The sequence below is a fragment of the Callorhinchus milii genome, unplaced genomic scaffold (genome assembly GCF_018977255.1).
Source record: "Callorhinchus milii isolate IMCB2004 unplaced genomic scaffold, IMCB_Cmil_1.0 Scaffold25, whole genome shotgun sequence".
In the NCBI taxonomy this organism is placed as follows: domain Eukaryota; kingdom Metazoa; phylum Chordata; class Chondrichthyes; order Chimaeriformes; family Callorhinchidae; genus Callorhinchus; species Callorhinchus milii.
The window spans coordinates 4,630,696-4,648,813 of NW_024704766.1; the positions used below are offsets into that span (position 1 = coordinate 4,630,696).

Consider the following 18,118-nt stretch of genomic DNA (forward strand, 5'->3'; position numbering starts at 1 on the left):
GATAGGAACAGACAGAGGAGAGAAAATAACGAAGGATCGATCCATGTGTGACCCCTCAGTCATACACTCCCAGTCTAACTTGATTGGTGGATCCCTATCCGGGGAAGGGGGGGGGGTAATAATTCTTTCCCCAAATTTTTTATAATAATCGCAATTCAATCACTCAATCAACGACTATTTGGGCTGCGTTTTGCCCACAAAAGACACAGTCACTCCACATTAAAGTATATCCTATGGAGCACTTTGAGCCACACCATTGGGGGTCAGACATTCAGCATCTCTGCCCCCCCAGATTCTGAAACTCTATCCCACAATCCCTCCGCCTCACCGCCCCCCCCCCCCCCACCTCTCGTGCCTCCTTCAAGTCCCTTCTAAAGACCTTCCTCTTCGAACGTGCCTTCAGCCACCCTCCCACCCCCACACACCACCCCCAGCCCCCACACCCTAACCCTGCCCTCCATCCCTCCTGACTCCCCCAAACTCCCAGCTCGGGTCCGAAAAAAAAAACCCTGACCACCCGGCCAGCCCCCACCCCCTGCACCCCGGGACGTCTTTCCGACGCGAAGGGCACCGCGTGCGGAAGCGTCGTCTGTGGTCGCCGTGGCCGTCGAGACAGACGCCTCGAAGCAAGAACCGTCAGCACTTTAAAAAGCCGGGCAAAGAGTGGAGGGTGTGTGGGGGGGGGGGTGGAATGAACGGGATGGATGATAACGTGAGCGGAAGGGGAAGAGGTAGGAACGGCGGCGGCGCGTGTATAATATGCGCGTGTTATTTCACAGGGTTTTCACACGCGCCCCCCCAAAAAAAAACACCACCACCAACACCTTCCCCACCACCACCACCACCACCACCCACTTGTTCCCCGTGTTTCGAACCGCGACCCATTGCTGTCGGAAGTCAAAGATGTAGCATCTTATTAGCATCTGATTAGGGATGGCAATTAGCATGTGGAGGTGGAGCAGAGCTGGTGGGCTCCATCTCTGTGTGTGTGTGTGTGAGAGAGTGAGTGAGTGAGTGAGTTCTCTCTCTCTCTGTGCCCATCTCTCTCTCTCTCTCTCTCTTTCTGCCCATCTCTCTCTCTCTCTCTCTCTCTGGTGTGTGTGTGTGTCTGTGTGTGAGTGTGAGAGGGAGAGAGAGAGTGAGTGGAGAGACTCTCTGTGTGTGTCTGTGTGGCTCAACATGGCGTTTGGCTCTGTGGTTTGGCATCTCCTGACTCTCACCATTTGGGGACTTTTTCTGGCTAAAGGTAAGGGGGTGAAGATGGGGTGGGGGTGGGTGTGGGGTCTGGGGGGGGGTTGCAATGTATTGCAATGTGGAAAGAGGTGACAGACCCCCCCCACAGGGGGGTGGACACAGTCACAGTATTTGCTTCATTCTCTCCCTCTCTCTTTTCCCCCCACAGTCTCTCTCTCTCTCTCCTTTTCTTCTCCTCCTCTCCCTTGGGGGCTTTTTTTCTGGTTAAAGGTGGGGGTGTGGGGGGGGAGGGTTTGTGGGTGTGGGGGGGGGGGGGTGCACTGTGATGCTCAGGGCTAAGCAATTGGGGGAAATGGGGGGAAAGAGAAGAGACACTTATTATTTGCTTCATTCACTCTCTTGTCTGTCTCTCTCCTTTTTCTTTTCCTCCCTAAAAAGAAGGCTATTTTTATGGGGGGGGAGAGGGTAGATTGACTCCCCCTCACCCCTCCCTCCCTCTTACCCCCCACCCCAACCCCCAGCCCCTTTTTCAAAACCCCCAAATTTTATTTTTTTCACCCAAAAAACATCTGCCCTCCAACTGTGTTGTGTTTTATTTTCCACAGACAAAACTTAAAACATATTGTGTGGTTTGGGAATGGGATTGAGGAGAGATTTGATTCTCAATAGAAGGGGGAACTTATTTTTTTTTACCCCCCCCCCCCCACTCATAGGCAAGAGTTGCCAGCAATATTTTTTTACCAAAATGTGCTTTTTTTGCCCCCTTTTCTCCCCCCATCCTTTGCCCAATTTTTTTGAGGGAAGGAAAGGAAACTGATAAGCTTTTTTTTTATCTCCCCCCCACACCCCTCCCACACCCCCCCCCCCCTCCTCAGCCTTCTATTTTATTTTGAATTGTTCATGTCTTTTCTAAAATATAATTTTTTTTCATCTTGTTTTTTTTGTGTGTGTGGGGGGAAAAAAAAAGCCTTTTATTGTTGGGTTCAGTGCATTTTTGTGGTGAGGGAGGAAAAAAGGGGGGAGTGGGGGTGGGTGGGGGGGGGGGGTGGTAGAGGGAGGGAAAGAAAGAGAGAGGGATGTGGGGAGAGAGGTAGAAACTGAGATTTAAAAATGTTATAACGTGTGGGAAAAGTTATATGTTGGAAATGTAATGTTTGCTGGTGTGTGGGTATGAGGGAAAAAGATTATTTGGATGATTTAAGTGTATTTCTTGCCCCCCCCCCAACTGCCCCATACCCCCATCTCTCTCTTTCAACCCCTTTTCCTTCCCCAAATAGCCCTGATTGATTTTATTGTACAGTGGGTGTTATTCTCTCTAAATGTGTGTGTGTTTCATGCAGTTAAGTAGCACTGGTTAGAATGAAGAGGGCGATATTAGCTCAGCAATCTCTCCCTCTCACACACACACACACAGGGATCCCCAAATAAACCCTTTCCTGGTCTTTCTTTTTCTTTTTTGTTGTTGTATTTTTCTAAAACACATACACCAAGCAGTGCATTAAAACTACCTTCACAGGAGAATGGGTCTGTCTGTCTCTCTCTGTGTGTGTGTGTGTGTGTGTATCTTGTCTCTCTGGCTGTATGTATTTAACACCCTTGATCTCTGGTTATGATGATGTGATCTGATAGGAATTCTTCCCTGTTTTTGCCCCCCACCCCACTCCTTGCCCCCCCACCCCCTCCGCTCAAGGCCCTTCCGCTTCGACCCCGTCCGCGCCTTCGATCATCTTTTTTCCCGCAAAACATACAGTCAATTCACTTTACAGTGTGTCCTGTGAAGCGCTTTGAGACGTCTCGAAGACGTGATCAGGCTCTGTATCAAGTGCCAGGATTATTATTATTATTATTGTCTTCCCTCTAATATCACCTCACTCTCCCCTGCCCTCCACCCACCACCCCCCCCCCTCTCGTTGTCCAGCAGCTCGCAATTCCTTCCTGCCGCGAAAGGCGCGATATAAATGCAATTTGTTTATGTTTCTATTTATCTCTCTCTCTCTCTCCTCTCGATGCGATCGTTGACTTAAAGGCACATCTCGCAAGCGCGGGTAGAAATAAAATCGTTCAGGGAATGATTTCCTCTCCTCTACCCCTCCCGCCCCCCCCCTCTCTCTCTCTCTCTCTCTCTCTCCGACTCGCTCGCTTTCTGTTGTGCTTTTATCGAAACAGATCACTTCTGTTTCGCTTCGTATTACTGGGGTAGTGAAAGAGGGCGCTTTCTCGCTCGCTCACTCGCGCTCTCTCTCTCTTCCCCCCCCCCCCAAACCCTCCCATCCCCCCCCCCCAAACCCTCCCATCCCCCTCCTTCCCCTCCCATTCGTTCACAATCTTTTGTTTTAGAGATCAAATGAATGAGTGTGATTTCTCTTTCTCGCTCGCTCGCTCATTCTCCTTTTTTTAAACCCTTTGTCAACATCCAGTAACCAGCCCTGTCTCGTCCCCTCCCTCCCTCCCTCCCCTTTTCCCCTCCCTCTCTCTCCCCTTTTCCCCTCCCCCTCGTTCTCCCTTCTTCTCTCAGTCGTTATGTAAATTCCACCCCCTTCCAGCCCAATTCCTAGCTCTGGAGCAGCACAGCTTCATTGCTGTCAAAGAGAGTTAAATCACATTGTAACCAGAGGCTCCATTCAGGATATTAAAAAAGAGGGACAGTTTTTCAAACCGTCATTAGCCACCTCTCTCCTCCCTTCCCTTTTCCCTCCTTCCCTCTCTCCTTTCCCCATCACCCCTTTCCCTCGCTCTCGCTCTCTCTCTCTCTCTCTCATTTTCCTTCCTCCCTCTCTCGCTTCCTTCCCCCTCTCTCCTTTCACTCCCTCTCCTTCCACGCCTCTCTCTCCTTTTCCTCCCTCTCCCTCTCCTTTTCCCCCTCTCTCTCCTTCCCTCCATCCCTCCCCCCCCTCTCTCTCTCTCTCTCTCCGCTAAAAGCTTTACATTCTCCTAAAAAATAAACTTCGCTTGGTTCCCCCTTCACGTTTATTTGAGGCAGTGTTACACCCCCTGTCTGTTAGCACAATTCCTTGCGAGGCGCCTGTTCATTCACAAGCGTTTTGATGTTAACACGGTGTTCGCACGATTTCGAAGACTTGCACCCGCTTGTAGTAGTAATAATAATAATTACTATTGTTGTGATAAATCTTGAAAAACGCTGCCTTCTGGTCGGACCTGGTTCTGATCTCGAAAACCCGCTTCCAAGAGACAAGTGTGTGTTCAGAGGCAAATTGAATTGCTGTCGGCGATGTTGAGGTGGTGAAATCTGCTTTTGTGCGTTTCCCGAGGCCGTTTGGGATTTCCTCCCACTCCCCCCGTGGTTGGTTGTGGTGGGGGGGGGGAAGGTGGGTGGGTGAGTGTGGACCACTTAATCCACATTACACACTGCACATGTACAGCAATTCCCTTTATTCCATGTTGGAATCACTGTGTGTGTGTGTTTCTCTCTCTCTGTCCCATTCATTGCTTTTAGTTGTTGCGGGAGAGAGAGGGGGGCGGGGGGGGGGGGGAGAGAGGAGCAGGGGATGGGGGGAAGGGAGAGAGAGAGAGAGAGAGAGAGGGGGGCAAGGGGGAGGGAGGGAATGCGCGTGTGTGTGTGTGTGTGTTCCCAGCAATGCATCTCCTCTTCCCCTCTTGAAGCACTCCTTAAGGATTTGCGTAGATATCCTAAGAAAACAGGAGCTCTGCTTTGCCTCGGCTGTTGTCTGGCAAAGTTGTAATTGGGTGGGGGGGAGATGGGGAAGGGGGGAACAGAGAGAGAGAGAGAGAGAGAGGCGCGGGAGAGAGAGAGAGAGAGAGATAAGGTGTCATGATTAGTGATGCCTTTAGTTGTGATCTTTGCTGCTCACACACACACACACACACACACAGAGCTCTGTTCCCCATACAATTGCCTGGTTTCCTGATGCTAATTCCTGGAACGAACAGGAATTTTTTTTCAATACAATGCCATTCTTTTCACGGCAAGAATGTCGGAGTTCACTTTAACCCCCCACCCCCACCGCTTTGCACCCCCACCTCGGCTTTATCTATCGCAGCCCCACTTTTCGCTCCACACATGGGTTGTATTTCGAATGTAATGAATGGCTCCTTTTTTCCCGGTTTCTGCGGCGATTGTTTTTTTTTTAACGAAACACAGAGAGAGAGGGGGAGAGAGAAAAAAAAATCGTGCATTTTTTTTCGCGGGAGCGCCCGGCGTTATCGAAGGTCTGTGATATTTGAGGAGACGAGGAAGGGGGGGGGGAGACGTGTGGTGAGCTCCACTCCTTGGCCGAGGCAGTTCTTAAACGATGAAAGTCCGAGGGAAGGGGTGTAATTTCTCCATTGATTCCACAATTACAGAATCAAACCCAAGCCTCGAGTTAACTCAGCACAATGTCCGTCGCTGCTGTTTTTCCGCTTCAAAACACGAAACGGCAGCGACGAGGGTTTGTTGTGTTGAGAGCTGTGTTTACCAGATGTGCTTCTGCCGATTTGGGTTTCGTTCGCGCCTGACACACGTGGAGACCCCTTCGCCGAGTTTAAGAGTATTTCCAAACCAAACCAGGGTTCCGCGCGTCCCACCTACACATGGATATTATATAAACGTAGATTTGGGGGCGTTCATTAAAATTGCTGGGATCTTAGCTTCATCCTTTCGGCTTCTGTCTGCTTTCATCTTCTGGTGGAAGTTCATTTTGAAAAGTTTGGTTGAATTCAAAAGCGAGGTTTGAAGTTTAAATTAAAAATCATTTCCCGACGTGTTAATGCCGGCGCTGCATACTTCCTGCCCCTTTTTTGTTAAAAGCCCTTTTTTTATGGATATTTTACAGCAGCATAAGTGTGCATGAAGTGCTGCAATTGTATTTCCTTCCAATAAGGTTTCTTTTTCACGTTGAGGGAGCAATTCTCAATTTATTGCAGGGATGTAATCGCCACAGTGCAGTTCGAAATTGCCTGGAGATTGTGGTTTGGTGGGTTTCTGAGTGTCTCGAATTAGTTCATTGCGAAAAAAAATGCGTGTCGGTTCATGTGATCTTGGGTTTGGTTGTTTGACCAGTCGCAAAGTTGTTGCACAAGAATTTCTGGATGGGACTATAGGGCAGAATTAAAACAACAATCAAACTTGCTTAAAATATAGATGTGTGTGTATTAATAATTGCAATAATGTTGATTATTGTCAGTTGTGTCTACCGGCTGCTAAACAACTGGAACCCTGTGATGACTCCCTGCAATTGCCACACTTACTTGCGTCGTAGGAGGGGTTTAGCTTGCTATAGCAGTCAGCTGAAGAAAAGTTCCTACGGAACCCTTCGAAGCCCTCGTTTGCTGCCTCGATCCTGTACGATGTTCTTCAAACCGTTTTAATATTGCAACCGAGGAAATGTAGGCCATTCAGCCCCTTGAGCCTGTTTGGCCATTCGATTGGGTCATGTTTGATCTGTACCTTAACTTCATCTACCCCTCTTAGCTCCTTATCCCTTGATACTCTTATCCTCTACACATCAACTCCAATTTGTATGACTGTGAAGTGTTTACGCTCCGCAATCCACCAGTTTATTTATATTGTGAATGCATAATTTATCCTTTTTTCGCGACTGAAATTGGAAGAGTCAGCAATCTGAATTATCTACCTTCGTACTTTTGCTGCATCACTGGCTCTATGTGTGTGTGTGTGTGTGTGTGTGTTTGCTGGCCAAAAAAGCTTGTCACTTTTCCCCTCGAATACAGTTCAAAACACACTTTAACGGCCATTTCCCGTGGAGGGATTTGGGTGTTTTTTAACGAAAGGCGGCAACTCTGTAAAAGTTATTTTCTTTTGATTTCGATCGGGTGCTTCACTTGACTGTGGGGACGCTGCTGTGCGCAATTGGCCTCCGCGTTTCTCCCGCAAAACACACAGTCAGTTCAACTCACAGTATATCCCGTGAGGCGCTTTGAGACGTCTCGAAGACGTGATAAGGCGCTGTATCAAATGCGAGGATCATCATTACAGTCTCCCCCGAAACTTAGGTCTGCCTCACTTTCTCATACATTGCTCCTCCTGGTGGTTGGTTGGGAATAGTTAGGTTTGTGCACTTGAGATGGATAGATATTGGTGCTTTATCTTCAGAGGTCACAGGGCTTTTTTAACGTCCACCTAAAGAGGTAGAGGGGTCCTTAGTTCTATCTCTCATCTGGACAGCGCCTCCGACAATACTACGCTCACCCCGAACTGCACTGGAGCGTCAGCCCACCGAAATATACAGTCACTCCACTTGACGATCCATTCTGCGAAGCGCTTTGAGACGTCTCTCGAAGATGCGATGAGGCGCTTACGTCAAACACAAGTATTATTGGCTGCCGCGCTTCGCCCGCGAAGCCCACGGCCACTACACTTCGCAGTGCGTCATGCGAGGCGCTCCGAGACGACTCGGCGACGTGATCAGGCGCGGTATCAAGTGCGAGGGCGATCATCGCGTGGGGCTTGAACTCCGAGGAGAGATTTCCAGCTGAGCCGGGCTGCCATCTAATTCTCAAAACAAAGTTGCCCTATTTCTTTATTGAAATCCTAATTGCATCAACGTGGCTGCGTTTCCAGGTAGGGAGCCTTTGTAGACGTATCAAGTAACTCTTTGAGAGGAGAAATGCTTACACTTAAATGTTGCCGAAAGGTATATAATTACCTCTCAAAGAGATCTTTTTATTCCCCCCTCTCTCCCCGAATTAGTCAAACGAAATTGAAACAGATGCAAATTTCCGCGCTGCAGTGTTTCTGTAACCAGTTTGTAAACAGAGAGCCTCTAATGTTTTGAACGACAAAAAATGTTTGTTTGTTTTTTCGTTCGGAGGCCGGAAAGTTTGTGTCGACTGAGGACATGAAGGAATCGCTGAGCGCGAGACTTAACTTCTATCCACCTTCCACCAATCATCCTCGTCAGTCGCTTAACATTGTCATGTCCCCAAACTATATACTGTATCCCCCTCGATGTTATTTTCCAAACAAAACCTATTTGTTCTCGAAAGAAACAGCGCTTTCTGCTTCCACCTTCCACCTCCCTCGGGAGCCCCGTCTGCTTCTCTCTCGCTAGAGTAGTGTCTCCACGGATTTGTTCCGAATTTATTACCCCCCCCACCTCCCCCCCCCACCCCCCCACCGCTTCCAACGGCAAAAAAAAAACCTAAAGTGTTGATGAAATCCTAACCGTAAGCCTTGCGTTTGACATCGCGTCTTCGAGGCGTCTCAAAAGGGCTTTACGTGGCATAGTGCAGCGACTGCGTATGTTGCGGACGGACCTCTGCGGCTAACCGCGCGCGTTCTTTTTTTCTCCTTTTTTTTTCCCCGGGATTCAAAGCTGAAAGCACGACATTGCGTTGTGAGAAGAGACCTCCCACCACTTCGGGACCTTCACATCGTCTTTGCAAATATTTTTGGTGCTCGCTTGGGTGGATAGCGACTCGGGGAATTGCAGGCTCCTGTGTGGCAGTGTCACCTGCCTCAGAGGTACAAACCACCTCCGGCTTTTTTTTTTCTGGACTCGGCGCGTTTTTAGGAAAATAAGCTTTTTTTTCCGAAAAAAAAAGGGCACGATTTCGGATTTTTATTGCCACGGCGACTTGCATTTGCTCAGCGCCCTTCGTAGCCGGAGCACTTAACGGCGCCGGGGATGGGGAAGGAGGAGGTGACCGTAAGCACGGTCGAAGAGGAAAGGTCTTCAGGCCTGATCTAAAAGAGGGGACAGAGAGAGCGAGAGGGAGAGAGAGAGAGAGGGAGGGAGGGAGGGCAAGGTGGAGGGATTGAGGAAGAGAGTTCCAAAGCTTCATGGCGTCGCGGCTGAAAGCGATTTTGTCTTGCTTTTCCGCTCGTGCTTGTAAAACCCCTCGAGCGAACACGTCGAGCTAAATTTTGCCCAATTCACACGACCCTTCGGACCTTGTGGGCTCGTGAGCTGATCGGCCGTCCAGGATTTGCAGTGTGTACGGTGTGAGGACGATCCGACGACACGTGTAATTTGTCGTCGTCGTCGTCGTCGTTGCCACAGAGACACCAGAGTAAAGATTGCATCAGCGGCTCTCCAGGTGATTCGCTTTTAGGCTGAATTAGGGAATTTCTTTCAGGGCAGAGGCGGAGAGATTAATTACCGGATCAAACTCCTTCTAAACAACGATTTGCAATTAGCAACGTCCTTAACGTGGGGCCACGTCAGAGAGAGAGATTGCTCGACGCTGAGGGGGAAACTGAGGAGAGCGAGAGATATGGTGGGGTGGGGCAGGAAGGAATGTGGGGTGGGGGTTGGGAGCGGCGGTGTCTGTCGGCAAGATTAAAGAGGGACTTGCTTTAAAATTAGATTTCAAAGCTTGTAAAAGTGCTGCGTAAATGCAAGTTGACGTTGGGGTGTGCGAGTGTGTGTCTGTGTGTACGAGAGAGAGAAAGAGGGGTTGAGGGAAGGAGTTCCAGAGAAGGTAAAGGCTGAAGATTAGCCGACCTGATGGTGGGGGCAGAAAGGAGAGAGAGAGAGAGAGAGAGAGACTGAACAAATATTGTGCTCCAATAAAAAAAAAGTTGCAGCTGAGTGCAGAAACTAACAACGCAATCGCTCCTGGTCATGAAGCGAGAGAAAGAGGAAAAGAAGTTTTCTCGTGCCTCGTGACCCCAATTTATCTCGGCCGTCAGAAAATCGCTGACCTTTACCTTTTTTTTAATCCCGGAGAAAAAGCACAGCCCCTTTGTGTTTGCAATCCTCCCTTTTGCTCCCCAAATCTATAAGCCAGGCCGTCGTTCATATGTTTTGGCTCATAAAGCAGAACGCACATTAGCCCCACAGCCTTTTATCTGTTCATGGGGAGCAAGCGGGAGGGGGGTAGAGAGAGAAGGAATCTTACACGTGACTGTTGTAGTTTTTCTTCAGTTAGCTTAATGTGGTGTGTATATATATATTTATATATATACACACACACACATAAGAACCATCAGAATTGCTGGACGAAAGAAGACCAAGGTCCATCCAGCTCGCCTCCCACCGTTCCTGGCAGTAGTGTGCGCGTGTTGTCCTGTCCCCAAACTATATACTGTCTCCCCGAAATATCATTTCCCGAGAGAAATCCATCTGATTTGCTCTTGAAAAAAGGAGCCACACTTTCTGCTTCCACCGTCTCCCTGGGGAGCCTTTGTACGCCGAGTCTTGAGGGAACGCATTGCTTTCCCAAGCTGATCGGCCCGAAATTCCCCTTCTTTCCGCCTTGTTGAAGTCTAACCTCAGTCTAGAACTCTACCCCCTTTTTTTTTTATTATTTGGCAGTAACTTGCTGGGCGAGTGGAGTTTTCCCCCATTAATAAGGGAACAATCCAGTTCAACAGCCGCTCAGGTGGCAAATGGCTCTGTTTTAAACTGGCGGAATTTTTTTTTTTACATTTTCAACTAACAACCTGTGACCGTGTTGCAAATTGTATTTAATGAACCGTATTTAACTCCCTAATCAAATGCGCGCCGGCAGTGACGAGCAGAGGGGAATTTTCGCCAGTTTGCTGCGTTCCCGTGACGCCTTTTCTGTTTGAGGGCCTTTTTTTTTAAATTCCGGTCTCAGAGGAATCGGATTCTGAAGCTGCTAATTCGTGGTCGGGGCAGTGGCGGAAGGAGGTGGCGGGAGGGAGGGGGGGAGCAAAGGAGTAACGTTCAACGGCAGAACTGTTTGCTTGTGAAGCGCAGTCGCTGAGGTCCGTTTCGAGACCTACCTACTCGCCCCTACGCTCTCCTTCCCCAACCCGACCCAGCAATATAATTGCAACCCTCCTCACAAGGTCTTGAGACTTGCCCTCCTTCAAGGCCTGTCTCAAGACCTTCCTTTCCTTCCGACTGTGCTTTTGTTTCCCTCCACCCTCCAACCCTGTTGACTCCATCCCTTGACGGTTCGGTGCTTTGAGATGTCCGTGCCGCTGCCCGCGATGCGAAAGGTTCTACATAAATGCCATTTGTTGTAGTTGTAAGATTGTATTGTCATATTGTACCGCACTTTGCAGCGGACCCCATGAAGTGCTCTGAGATGGCCCGATGCAAAAGGCATTGTATCAAATGTTTTGTGCATTTTTTTTTAAAAAAACACGTTGCTGGAATCCCATTTCAAAGAAGGTTTGACGAGGTAATTTATGAGGAAATGGTTTATCTGTGGGTTTTCGTTCATAAAAAGCAGCTCTTTGTATGTTCGAAGGGCATCTATTCATTAAGTGATGCTTTTCTGCTCCTGATTTGTTATCCCCTTGGAGACAGCCTCATTTGATACCTCCCTGTACTGTAAATATCAGCGTGAAGAAATGCCTTCATTGTAATAATAAAAATAATAATTCTTGCGTTTGATTATAGTGCATTTAGGAAGTGCCTTGTAAAATAAAGGTGGTCAGGGCTTCTGCCTCTCTGCCCTCATCCTGTGGAACTCCAGACCACAGTCTCTTTGCTTCGCTCCCTCACTTGCCTCCTTGAAGACCCCTCTCGACTTTCCTCTTCGACCGAGCCTTCAGTCACCCTCCTACCCTCGGCTCCCTGCCCTCCGACCCTCCTGATCCCCAAACCCCAGCTCCCTGACTGTCCAGCGCACTTGAAAGTGTTGTTGGCGTACATTTAATCCAAATGACGGTAGATGTGGTTAGTACATCAGCAGTACATTGTCTGGATGCCTAAATAGCATTAATGAGGAGGGTCGGGGGGAGAGGAAGGGGGAAACGAAAAAGCAGTCAATCCGAACAGATTTTTTTTTCCCCCCTTCGTTGCTAGTTTAATGTACATGTGTTATTCCCACCCAGCTCGCGTCCCGCTGTTCAGAGTTTGGGTTTGCTTTGCCCACATTGCCCAGCGGGGAGCTTGGCATTAAACTGGTGTGCTTTGATTTGCCATTAATGGAGCCTGTGTAGATCAGTCATGACAATTTTCATATTAACATTTCACAAGCGTGATTTCGACTGCGCTGCCTGTTCTTTGTCGTACTCGTGTGTGTGTGTGTGTGTGTGTTCTTTAAGAAATCGCTCAAATTAGCATTGCGGTGGCCGGTGATTTGGGATTAAGGAGGTAAGGGTGTTGTTTGGGACTTGTGGAATGGCCCCACATGGTGCAAGAGATCATGATGTGTGTCGACTTGGATTCTACAGCCTAGTTTTTTTTAAAAAAGTCGGGTTAACACTTGGAATCTGATCGTTCGCCCACAAAATACGCAGTCACTACCCTCGCCGGTGTATTCTGTGAAGCGCTTTGAGACGTCTCGAAGGCGTGATAAGGCGCTATATCAAAACGCAAGGGTTATTATTGTTATTATCTCTGTTCCTTCGCTCAGGGGGAAGGGAGGAGAGAGGGAGGGTGAGGGAAGATGTTGCAAGAAAGGTTGTAGGTGGCGAGATGTCATGTATCCATATGTGCGGCCACAATTGATTCCATGTATTCAGTGCCTTGCGATGACAATGTTCCTCAGTTGGGCGTATTGTATTGTTGAAGCTGTTTACCTCTTTCCCCGTTGTGCTAAGGACCTCCTACTCGCGAAGAGTTCCTGTCCTTTTATACTCTCTTCGTTAACAAAAAAAAACACACACCAGTGGGTTCTGCTTTGCTGCAACGTCAGCGGGGACTTTGAAAGCGCCTTTCACGGCAAAATGTACCTTCTCCGTCGAACCTTTGTATTGTTTCGGAGTCCTGTAGCTCAGTGGTTCGAGCACTTGCCTCGCAAGTGAGAGGACCCAGGTTTGATTTCCGGGCAGGGCGAAACCTCAGGCAAGGTTCCTTACCCCACACCCTTCTGTTTACCTCGTAGTAAGTGGAACCCAGTGGTTATTATTATAATTATTATTATTATTTCAATCTAAGAGTCGTCCCTTCTTGCAGAATTGTCACTCTCCCCATTTCCTTCCCCTGGGGTACAGTTCACAACCTCTTGTCGACATATGGAACCTAAGCCCTCCGATATGCTATCCTCAGTGAAGGTGCTGTATAAATGTGAGTTGTTGTTGCCCAAGTGACTGTCACTGCATTGGTACGGTTAACCTTGCCTCACATCCATAGCCTTGCATACTTTGGGAAGCAAGGATGTTCAAGGGATGCAGAGCAAATAATAATAATCCTTGCGTTTGACATAGGGCCTTATCACGTCTTCGGGACGTCTCAAAACTCTTCAAAGAATACACGGTAAAGTTTGGTGACGGCATATTTTGCGGGCGAAACCCGGCAGCCGGTTGCACACACGGCAGCGTTCCCACAAGCGCTCGTGGATTGAGTGAACAATTTATTATTATTTGCTTTCGAAGGGATTTCAAACCCCGGAAAAGCGATCCACCAATCGACTCGCAAACCGGGTTCCTACTTACTGCTGGGTAGACAGAGGCGTGCGGAGTGAGGAAACTTGCCCAACATTTCGCCCCCTTGCCCCGGGGAATCGAACCCAGTCTCTCTCGCTTACGAGGCGAGTGCTCCAACCGCTGAGCTGCAGGACTCCAAATAACGGGGAAACAGGATTAAGGAAGATATCCGCCGTGATGGTACTAAAATAGCGGAACCAGACTTGATGGACTGAATGAGAGCTCCCTCCTGTTTCCAAGGAAATAATGCGATGAGAAACTAACCATCAGGATTGAATCTGTTTCACATTAATCAATCGCCAGTGTGTGGCTATCAGTTTAGTTATGGATCCCACGGTTTTGTTTGCTGTAAATTGAGACAAAGTAATAATCTTTGAGCTACAGTGGGAAATTAATTGCTGCCTTGGTACAATTAGAGTAAAATAAATTGTTGCCATTGAACAGAGCTTTAGTTTTTGGTGTCGAAGGCAGGAGGCTGTTCGGGAACATGTTTTATTGCGTATCGACTTGTTACGCTGAGAGCAAAATTCACTAATTGAGCAAATGATTGGGGTGGAATTGAGCGGTGCGGTGTGTTTGTTCATCTCGCTTTGTCTCCTTTACGTTCTACTCCTGTGCCCCGGCCTCCTGCTCGTCCCTCGCACCCTCCGCCCCGCCATCGGAGGTGGTGGCGCTTTCGGTCTCTACGCCCCGAAACTCTGGAACACTCTCCTTCAATCCCTCTGCCTCGCGCCCCCACCCACCCCATACCCACCCCCCCCTCCCAATCCCCTTTTTCAAGTCCCGCCTGAAAACCTTCCTCTTTGACAGCGCTTACAGGTTGTAGCTGTACTTTGGGAGATTTTCTTAAGCTTGTCCTTCGTGGCTGGTTGCGAGTCGAAAGGCGGATCACTCTCCGGGGGGCAATAACCCCTTTAAAATAAAAATGCGGTCGCTCCATCCGCTACTGTTTGTGGGACACAGCTGTGGGCAATTGGCTGCCGTGTTTGGCCCACAAAACACACACTCGACAATATATCTCTTTGAAGCGCTTTGAGACGTCTGAAGGATATAGAATGCAAGGGTCATCATTATTATTATTATTATTATTCATTTTAAAGCGTTTCAAACCTTTTTTTTGGAGTGACTTTCGAGCCTGGGCTTGTGGCCACTCCGTCATAGACAGTCTCACTCCAGTGCTATGTTTGGTGACTCGCGCTTGTTTGATTGCGGAGGGGAAATTAGCCGAGTTCCTGGCCTCTGAATCGGTCCACGCTTTTCAGCAGGTGTGCGCGCGCGCGCGTGTGTGTGTGTGTCTGTGCTGCGATCGGGTTGAGGACCAATTCCCGTTCCTATTCCTCCCATTTCCTGTTTCAGGAACGCTGAGGGTCAGTTGAGCTTAACTGCGAGTCAGTTAACGCCTTCGGTGCGGTTGACCCCGCATGGGAATTCCTTTTAGTCGCGAATAGTGCCGTGCAGAGTGCCGCCTTGAGAATTCAAGCTGCCAGGCATGAATCTGCCTTTTAAACAAGAAAGAGAAAGAGATATATATATATATAAAAAATTTAGGGGTGGGTGGGAGGAAAAAGAAGTAAGATTAGTAAAAAAAAAACACCACTTGTTCGACTGTGAATGTACGGAAAGATCAGTATTTTGACTGAAATGCAAATCAGGAAATGAAGTGCCAGATTTGTTTCATGTGTTCGCTCTCAGTTATACATTCAACAACTGTGTTTTGTATAATATTTTGTAGCAAATGCTCTTCGCAGCTCGATCCTGTGGGATTGTGATACCGGGATATCCAAGCATATCTTGTATAACGAACCTTTTGTGTACATCATACAATTCCTGCGAGGCGAAAAAGGTTTTCATTTCTCGTCTGGCTCCAGGCCATACAAACTAAACTTTGTCTTTTTATCTCTTAGTCAGTTGGGCAGAGTGCCAGATCTGGCAGTAAAATGTCACCTCATCCAAATGTAGTCGAAAAGGTTGTGCGTGTGCGCGCGCGGGGGCTCAACGTTAAAGGCGACTGAGCTTGCGAAGATGTCCGTATCTTTGCTTTGTCAGCCACTTGCGCGGTGATGGGTTTACACGCCTGTGTCGGGACACCCGGCTGACCGAACAGAAAAAATGAGGGTCTCGACCGACCCACGTCGAGGGCACTGTGTAGGTGCAAGCTGTTGTTGTTGTTGCTGCTGCTGGTGGTGGTGGTGGTGGTGGAGTCCGCGAACGTGAAAGCAGGCTGAGACTTGCTCTGACGTTCGCAGCACGGCAGATGGTGAACGGGAATCTAGCGCGAGTCTTAAGAGAAAGTGCTCAGCGAAACCAGCTGGAGCTTTCCGGGGGCGCGGACACCGAGCTGCGCTCTGACCGGGGTCCCTGCGGTATGAAGCGCGCGGTGTTTGGGTGTCAGCTGAGCTCAGCCTGGGCCCCTTTCGCCTCTGAGTCAAAGGCTTGTGGGTTTGAGTCAGAGAGTTGTGGGTTGCGCAGTCCGAGGAATCTGTGCTCACAGTCCAGCCTGACATTCCAGTGCGGTGTGTGTCTGTGGGAGGGGGGGGTGTGGGGTGGGGAGGAGAGGGGATTGCGCGTTGTCAGAGTTTCCATCCTTTGAATGAAACATTAAACCAAGGTCCCGTCTGCCTGGTCAGACGTTAAATCAATAGAGCATTTTTGAGACGCTTCGTTTTAGGTCAAAGTTGCTTGAAGTGCAAGTTATTGGCAACAGTACTCCTTCTGCGAGGAACTCCTCATCCCCTCCCACCACCACCCCAGCACCCCCCCCCCACCACCCCCACCCCAGCACCAGGCCATCCTTGTTTCTAGAACGGACAAGTGCTTTTTGACATCCTCCCGACGTAAAAAGAACCGCAGTAGATAAACGTGAATTGTGTTGTTTCTCGCGCGCTGCTATGACTTTTTTTTAAAAAAGGAAGACTGCAAACTTTCATATATAAACACAGCGCAAAAGGAGGCCATTCGGCCCATCGTGCCTATGCCAGCTCTTTGGAAGAGCAGCCAACTTGTCCCATTCCCGCCCCCCCCCCCCTCACCCCCCCACTCTTTCCTCATAGCCCTGCAGATTTATTTTTCAAGTGTATAGCCCAATTCCCTCTTGAAAGTTATTATTGAATCTGATCGTCGGTCGGCGTCCATCGGTTAGTTTTAATTCCCTCCGTGTGAGCCGTATTCGCTCACAGCACAACTTGGCCTCCTTTGGTAGTTAAACGCAGAGTCAAATTCCTCTCCAGAACAATTAATCCAATTTTTTTTGGTGTGTGCGCGAGCGAGCGAGCGTGTCTCGCGTACCAGGCTGCTGAGCTCGATTTCTGTTTGCAAAATATTAATCCTTTTACTCCTGGGGGCGAGTATGTAAAGTGAACAATTAAACAATCCTGCTAGTTGGGAGTTTGATTGTCCGGTTCGCATTGAGCTACCTGTATCTCTTAAAAGCTGCCATTTCTCGCTTGGTTTCTTTCGCGGGGATTTAGATACTGTTGCTAACAACAACGTTGAACATAAAAGTCTTTAGCATAATCCGATCGTTGACGAATTCAGGAAATCCTTGACTGAGCTCTCAGAACGGTTGATTGTTTGTCCCGAGTAATTCATCAAAATCCTTGGAAGGCGAGAATGCAACCGGGGGCTGAATGCCGTGGGAGTTTGCGGGCAACAGGGAGATGTGAGATAGTCCTGTTACAACGTGGTGCTTTGGAGAGAGAGAGAGAGGTGTGTGGGGGGTGGGAGTCAATTAAATTCGACCCAATTGGGCGGGGGGGGTGGGGGGGGAGAGAATGGCCACCTCTTCCGGGTGGTCAGTTCGCACACAGTCCTTTCACTCCGCAGTCAGTAAGACGTGACAAGGCGCTGATTCGAACGCGAGGATTATCGTCAGCGTTATCATATTATTATCTCTCTCCGGTGGTGTTTTGTTGCAGTCCCGCAGTCACTCTCGCTTCGTCTTCCAGACTCACGTGCAACTCTCAGTGGTTCTTCGAGGCGATGTTGGGACTTCCTCGAATCCAAAATCGAGGGAATCCGCCCACTACCTCTGCAACTGCTACCCCCTCCCCATCTCCTCCTCCCACCCCGGCCACTACCCACCCCTCCCTCCACACCTTTGAACCCGTCTTCCCCCTCCTCTCTCATCACCACCATAACCCGTGTGAAACCTACCACCTACTCCCTGGATCCCATCCCTACACCCCTCCTTGCCTCCCAGGTCCACCTCCTTGCCCCTCTACTCACTGACATCGTTAACCCCTCCACTGCCCTCCCCTCCCCTCCCCTGCCCTCAGCTCGGGTCCGAAACTCCCGACGTGAAAGGCGCTTTACAAATATAATTTTGTTGTTGTTCTTGGTTTCGGAATGCCCTTAATGGCGGTAGTGGCTTTCCGTCTGTGTCAGGCGCCCACACAGCTAACCAAAGAGCAACGTCTACCACCACAATTTTATCCCAAATTTGCAGCTTGTTCTGTCACCGTCTCTGGCACCTGACAAGGCTTCAGTGTAAGACAGAACGAGCGAGCGAGCGGTCTTGTGGTTGACCCTTGTTGAGTAGGAACTCTAGCAATTTTATCCTGACATCTTATCAGATTGCTCCTCACTGCAACACTGCACAGACTTGTTCCAGAGGTCACAGAGGGGCGAAAGTTAAGTGTGTTGGGCAGGGGCCGT

General features: G+C 49.1%; 1 protein-coding gene across 1 annotated transcript in view; it reads left to right on the forward strand.

Annotated features, from left to right (window-relative positions):
- Positions 1-1,124: 1,124 nt before the first annotated feature.
- Positions 1,125-18,118, forward strand: part of LOC103180321 (cell adhesion molecule 1) — a gene marked incomplete at its 3' end in the record, with an annotated part of 177,288 nt that continues 160,294 nt past the window's right edge. The window contains 1 exon segment of the mRNA XM_042343894.1: positions 1,125-1,246. Coding sequence (XP_042199828.1) covers positions 1,180-1,246 — 67 coding nt within the window. The 5' untranslated portion in view covers positions 1,125-1,179.